Source organism: Hipposideros armiger, unplaced genomic scaffold, assembly GCF_001890085.2.
Source record: "Hipposideros armiger isolate ML-2016 unplaced genomic scaffold, ASM189008v1 scaffold_91, whole genome shotgun sequence".
Classification (NCBI taxonomy): Eukaryota; Metazoa; Chordata; class Mammalia; order Chiroptera; family Hipposideridae; genus Hipposideros; species Hipposideros armiger.
Genome location: NW_017731441.1, coordinates 3623169 through 3630300, shown reverse-complemented (window position 1 = coordinate 3630300; position 7132 = coordinate 3623169). Strand labels below are relative to the sequence as shown.

General features: G+C 50.6%; 1 protein-coding gene across 1 annotated transcript in view; it reads right to left on the bottom strand.

Annotated features, from left to right (window-relative positions):
- Nucleotides 1-6954, bottom strand: part of GRK1 (G protein-coupled receptor kinase 1) — a 23460-nt gene extending 16506 nt beyond the window's left edge. The window contains exons 1-4 of the mRNA XM_019644756.1: nt 6941-6954; nt 6567-6724; nt 5435-6018; nt 3659-3786 (exon numbers count right to left, since the gene is read on the bottom strand). Of these exons, the coding sequence (XP_019500301.1) occupies nt 3659-3786; nt 5435-6018; nt 6567-6724; nt 6941-6954 (884 nt within the window). The remainder of the gene's footprint in view (nt 1-3658; nt 3787-5434; nt 6019-6566; nt 6725-6940) is intronic.
- Between the last annotated feature and the right edge of the window lie 178 nt (nt 6955-7132).

The window sequence follows — 7132 nt, the reverse complement described above, 5'->3', positions numbered from 1 at the left end:
GGGCTGGCGCCCAGCACCCACGCTCAGAGCAGGCCTGACCCGTTGTCCTTGGCCTGTGCCCGTTCCTGGCTCTAGGGACAGAAGGCGTCCTGGCTGGCACAAGGATGACTGGGGTGCACGCCAGGAGCCCCCAGGGAGCCCATCTGACAACAGCTCAGACTAAATCCCAGCCTGGGGATACGGAGGATGCACTCAGGGTGGCAAGCAGGTGCCAGAAAAAGACAATCCCCTAAGCCGCTCCCAGAAGGATTAGGCGGCCAGCCTGCCTGGCTCCTTCTGCTGAAACCATCTCTGTCTTGACGAACCCCAAGACACCCAAGTGCATCTCACCGAAGCCCCGGAGCTTCAGAGTCATTCTGAGCTGTCTGGTCCAGCCCTCTGGCCTCAGCAATCCGGCAGACCTCCTGCTGTTTCCTTGCTGGGACTCGAGGCTGAACTGAAGGGAGAGCGGGGCCCCAGGGAGAAACATTAATTTATAAAGATAGCTGGTTGTTTTCCCCAGTAGAGTTCATTTTTATTTAAAAAAACAAAAATAACAAGTGGAAAAAAAAACCCTGCTGATAATAGGGATTTAGAGAGAAAGATAAACCACAGTGAACAGCTTCGTGGGGCGTCCACAGATGAGGCCACTCAGTCAGGGAACTAATCAGCATGTTAGGACTGCCATTCGTCCTGCCCTGACACTGACAGCAGCTGTGCTCCATGTCATGCTGCTGGCTCTGAGGGCCTAAGGTAACCCCAGCACTCTGAGGGTCAGCTGGGCATCAATTCCCTTCCCTCACCCGGCGTGTGCCCAGAAAGTCAAAATGTCAAGAGAAGTGTTCAGGTGGGGTTAGGATGGTGAAGCAGGAGACCTTCGAGCTACACCCAGTGCCCCACACAGAGAAAGGCAGGCGTGAGAGGGAAATGAAGAGTCCAGGGACTTACCTGGGGCATGCCTGAGGCATCCTGAGAGTCACCAGAGGCACATCTGGGACTCATGTGGGGCACACCGAAAAGACGCCTGGGGCACATCTGGGGTATACCTGGGGCACACCTGAGACACATCTGGGGTATACCGAGGGATGCCAGTACCAACAGAATGTCAGCTTCATGAGGTCACAGCCTTCTTGTCCGTTCTAGCACATAGTAGGTGCTCAGCAAATGTTTGGGAAAGAATGCCAAGGAAATGAGCAGGGGGTTGGTTATAGTTCAAAGAAGTTGGTTATAGCTCAAATGAAGGGTTTTGGAAACAAAACGTGCCCAAGCCAGAAGAGGCCGGAGAACTGCCCAGCCCACTCATCTGTTCCATGGTGGGAGAAGAGACGTGTCTAGTGGGAGCAGTGAGATTCTGCGAGTGGGTGAGGGGAGACAGGTGGGATCCTCTGTAGCAACTGGGGAGGCAGAAATGAGAACTTGCTGGCTGAGCAGCCATGGTCCCCCTGCCTCCCAACCAAGTGGGTTGGTGGGTCCAGCCCAGCCACTTAATAGCAGGTGACCGTGGGCCAATCACTTTAACTCCTTCCTGCTTACCCAGTCAGGGTCCAAATGGGACAGTGGTGCCCATGGTGTGTTGTAAAATGGAGCACCACCAGCTAGCATTTCCCACAGTGTGTCCTGGATCAGTGCTTCCCCATGGAATCGCTTCCCCATGGAATCGCCTGGAGATCTTGCTAAAATAAAGATTCTGCTTTAGGAGCCTGGGGCGGGTCTCTGACAAGCTCCTAGTGGGTGCTAACACAGCCAGTCAGGACCCACTGTGAGAAGCCGGGTCTGAGGAAGACAACTCCCACTGGGTTAACACAGAGCTACATCCTGAGGAAGGGAAAGAGCTCTGTTAAGCCCCAGTTAAGCAAAGCTAAAGGTGTTTCCTATCAAGGAACTTATTTAGAGAGTTTAGCACGAACTTGGCTCTCTAAGCAGGGTTTCCCAAACTCCTTTGGCTCTAGAACCTTTCTCCTTATTGAAATTAAACTTTTTTAGGGGAATAACTGTAGGTTCATATGCAGTTATAAGAAATGATCCAGAGAGATCCCGTGCACCCTTTACCTAGTTTCTCCCAATGGCAACACCTTCCCAAACGAAAACATAGGATGTCCCAGCCAGGATAATGACCCTGACACAGTCAACACACAGAACATTCCATCACCACAAGTCTCCCTCCTGTTGCCCTTTTACAGATACATCCACCTGCCTCCCACTCCCACGACCCCCTGAACCCCTGATGACCACTAATCTGTTCTTCATTTCTATAATTTTGTCATTTCAAGAATATTCTATAAATGGAATCAGACAGTACAGAACCTTTTGGGATTGGTTCTTTACACTCATCATAATTCTCTGAAGATTCATTCAGGTTGTTGTGTGTGCCACAGTTTAATTGCCAAGAGTATTCTACGGTGTGGATGAACTACGGTTGGTTTAACCATTCATTTGTTGAAGGACATCTGAGTTGTTTCTAGTTTGGAGCTATCATGAATAGAGCTGCTATAAACATTCATGTACAGATTTTTGTGTGAATATAAATTTCGATTTCTCTGGAATTAATGCCCAAGAGTATAATTGCTGAGTTGTATGGTACTTGTCTATTCAGTTTTTAAAGCAACTGGCAAACTATTTCCAGAGTGGCTGTACCATTTTACATTCTCACAAGCAACTTATTAGTGATACAGTTTCTCAACATCTTCCCCAGCATTTGGTGTTGTCACAATTTTTTATTTTAGCTATTCTAATAGGTTTGTAGTGATATCCATTGGGATTTTCATTTGCGTTTCCCTAATGACTAATGATTTGGAACATCTTTCCATGTGTCTGTCATCTGTACATCCTTTTTGGGGAAATGTTTCCTCATGTCTTTTGACCATGTTCTCACTGGATTGTGTGCACCTCTGCTGTTGAGTTTCAAGTGTTGTTTATCTATGTTAGATCCTAGTTGTTCATTGGATTTGTGNCCCCTTTTTTAAGTGACTGTGACACTCTTCTAAGTGTCTCACATGTATTAACCTCCACCCCACAGCAACCTTTGAACACCAGGATTATTCTTTATCGCTATTTTATGAACCAGCGCACTGAGGCAAGAGCCGTCAGGTTGCCCAGCTAGCAAGTGGGTCTTTTCCCTTCTGAGAGCCAGTGATCTGATTTTGCACAGGAGCCCAGGGCCAGGCCTTCAGATCCCTGGCAAATTCAGGCACTGTACAGCACCGACACCCCCTCATTCTCTCTGCCGAGTGATGGCAAAGCCATGGTTCCCAAAGTTAGCCACATCGTGTTTCCAGCACTGCCATCATCCCCAAGAGTAGGTGGCTGATAAAATTTGTCTTTATTTGCACCCCTCTTAGTGCAAGGCCCTCAACCCCCATGAGGCCCCACCACCCCTTTATTCTTCCATCCAACTAGCACCACGTGCTCCTGCTGCCCACCCCACTCAACACTTCCCACCATCCACACAAACCCATGGTCTAGAGAGCCTGCTTTTCACATGGGACGAGGATACATCGTTTCAAGTATCAGCAACCAGAAGACCAAGAGGGGAGGATTTTGATGGGGGTACATCAGATGTCAGCTTGTGCTCTGCAAGTGGGAAGCAGCCCTGCTGGGCTCCAGAGATCCCCTCTCTAAATTCAGCCACTCCAGCCTTCCCTGTCCCAGCTCCCACATGGAAGAGAGAACCTCTGTTTACCTTAGGTCGCCTCCATTCATGATGGTCATCACCAGACAGAGGTCAGTTTTGGTTTCAAATGCATAGGCCAGAGAGACAATAAACCTGCTGTGTACTTTTGCTAGAATCTTCTTCTCTACCATAGCACCCTGAAAAGGAAGATGTCGAAAGTACCCAGGTTTAGGCCGGGAAATGATAACCGTCATAAAATACCAAGTTCCGCAAACCAGACAATGTCACAATAAAATAGAAACGGAGTTGCGAATATATTTTAAAAGTGGTTTGCACAAAGTAATTGCAAAATAATTATAAACACGCCTCACTCACCCATTTCAGAGACAAAATTGGACATGCAAATTCATCGTGTACAGAGGGTTTCTGGTTTCCTGGAGCCTACAGCAAGGGGGTGCTTCCGCCAAACAGTCTCTTAAAAATGTCAGATGGGGGCTCCCGCACGTCCCCTGGCTGACTCGCCTTCCTTACCTCCAGCTAGTTTGTCCTGTTGCAACCCCAGCCCCTTTCTTCCGGACACCATAGGATAGTCAATGTCCCAAGCCACCCCACATCTCTGTTCATTTTCTGTTTATTTTAAAACCTCATGATGTCCATTTAACATGTTTTTAAAAATTGTGTTTGAATAAGGAAACCAGAATCCCTTTCTGAAGGAGGAATCCTTAGTATTGGAGGAGGCCCCTTTCTATCCACACTGCATGGGGAGATTTTAGGTTGATTCTACTTTGTATTAAGTTCAAGGGGGGTCCTGGACTCAGGAGAGAAGAGACTGCTGTACTCTAATTCATGGGTTAAAATTACAGAGAGCTGTGAGGGATAGATAACTGCTTCTCCTCAAAGCCCCACGGGGGAGAGCACCATCAAGGAACCCCCCCCCGAGGAGGGGGTGCTCTGTGGTGGCTACTGTTTATTCCAAAAAGCTGCATCTGCCCCTGACACATTCTGCCCCGTGCAGCAGGAAAGGAACTGAGAACAATGAGGATGGACCGTGTGGCTGGGAGATGAGTTCCTAAGACGTTAAGCAGCTTTTGCTGATCCTACCTAAACGGGGTCTGACTCCAGTTAAAGAGAGGGGACCCCACTCAAAGCAACCTGCCTGTGCCTCCATTCACTCCTCATCCCTGGAAAACAGCTGCACTTGGGGAACAGCCTGCACCCAGCATCACAGACAGGCTCAGACTCCCAGAAAGGACCTGCGTTAGCCCTGGCTCAATTCCCTTTGTGTTGTCTGTCATAGCAAAAGCCAGGGCTTGGGAAAGTTCCAGAAAGTCAGCGTAAAGAATTAGAGAACGATCCTCCAACAGCCTCCCACAACACTGCTACTGTATTTCGTGGTATTGGTGAAAAACCAAGAAGGATGGCAGAATGTGGAGCGTCATCCACACCAACAAATGCAAAGGCTCTCTGAGGAGGGACGTTAGCAAACTCCGTTTGTGTGCAGAGTGTGAGGCTGGTGGCTAAGAGCAGCTGGACGGGACAAGTCACAGGCCGGAAGGACCACACACTGTCCCCTCCTGCTACTCTGCTCTGCGCCAAGTGCTCGGCTCAGCTGCTGGGCACAGACAGGGTTGACTCAGGACAAGGAGATGCAGATGGACTGGAAACCGGCCGACGGCTGTGTGATGGGAGGGGCTCCGTGTTCAAATGGCAAGGTGAGCGAGCCAGCCAGCTGAGGGGTGCAGCGTGAAGCCGGACACGGCGGCTGAGGACCCTCCCAGCCCGCTGACCCACTCATCCACCAGTTCTAACAGAGCGCCCTCCACTGGGAATGGCTGCAATGCCCACCTGGTACCCCTTCCTTTTCTTCAGCCTCTTCTTGTTCAGCTTTTTACATGCGTACATCTTGCCAGTTGCCTTCATCTGGCAGGCAGACACCTCCCCAAAGCCACCTTTCCCCAGGACCCTGAAGTCCAAGAACCAGTCTTCCCCCATGGGCTGGGCCTCCAGCCACTTCCACTGCAAGAACCTCTGGAAGTACAGGGTGCCCAGGTACTCTTGGAACGGGGTCTGGCTCAGGTGGGCCAGGGTGGCCTGCAGAAGAGACTGAAAAAGCCCATCCCCACTTGCCACAGGCCCCTCCCGGACCTTCGCCATCACCCCTTCATCCAGGAAGCTGCAGAAGAACTTGGCCTGGGGATCCAGGTACTCAGCCAGGATGGCCCGGGCCTTCTGTGGCCGGAGATCATCGTCGGCTGTGTCGTAATCCTCAATGTCCTTCCAGAGCTCCACGGCAGGTACATGTCCCTCATCGGCCTTCAGGAACTGCTGGAAGAGCCGCTTGCCGATGGGCTGCTCCGAGCACACACTCTGGAACTCCAGGTCCAGGCTGTCCCGGAGGGCCTCGCACTTGGAGAGNAAACACACCTGCTCTCACACATGCACATTTGCATGCACATGCATACACACAGGCAAACACACACACTCATGCACACATACACATGCACATTTGTACAGTCACTCATGTGCCCACACCTACACACTCTGGGCTCAGTGGCCTAAGGTCTCAGCACCCAGGTGCCTCTGCTCCCTGCGCAGACTATACAGGGACTGAGAATGACTTCACGTAGAAGGCAGCAAGAAAAGAATGAAGGAGGGAGGATTTGGTCATAACATAGTAACTATTTACCAATAGTTCCAGACACTCTATATATCCTGGATTAATTCCCCAAGTGCCTCATTATGCACCAAATTTCATCAAAGTCCATGCAAAATCTCCATTTGGAGATAATGCTGTTCTGTCGCGAAATAGCTGAATGAATAATAAACAAACTAAAGATGTGTCTTGGTGCCCCTAAAAGCTCTGATGAGCATTTATCAAAACCAGCCCATCTCCCTACGGGTGACCGGTGGGGCCACAGAGGTAAACAGGGCTAGGGAAGGTTGGGAGGGGAGGCCAGGCGAGGGGAGGCCACCTCACCTTCATCATCCAGGAGCACGTTCTCAGGCTTGAGGTCTCGGTAGACGATGGCTCTCTGGTGCAGGTGCTCCAGGCCGCTGATGATCTGGGCCGTGTAGAAGATGGCACGTGGCTCCTGGAAGCCAGGGTTCTCCTCATTCACATTGTAGATGTGGTACCTGGAGGCAGACTATGCGGAGGCCTGTGCTTTTCTGGCACAACTACAAGAGTGTGACCACGGTTTTGATGGATATAACATCTCGGGAAAACAGTGAGGGCCTCAGAATCCCATGTTGTATAAGCAAAGTGTCCGGTCATTTGGGGGCCTCAGCGTCCAGCCTAAAGAGCCTGTGGCAGTGTCATGGCCCCCTGGAAACTGGTGCTCGCACCCTCACAGACCATTCACCATAAGTGTTACAGGGGAGAAACGAGGCAGCTAAGTGCACTCCCCTGTCGTGCCTCCCCAGCCCTGGCCCCAAAGCCACGTCACCATTGCCAACCGAACAAGTAAGGACGGAGAAAGAAGGGGGAAGTCTCCATGAGCAGCCCAAGTTACCTCAAATACAGGCAGTTAATAGAGAGTCATG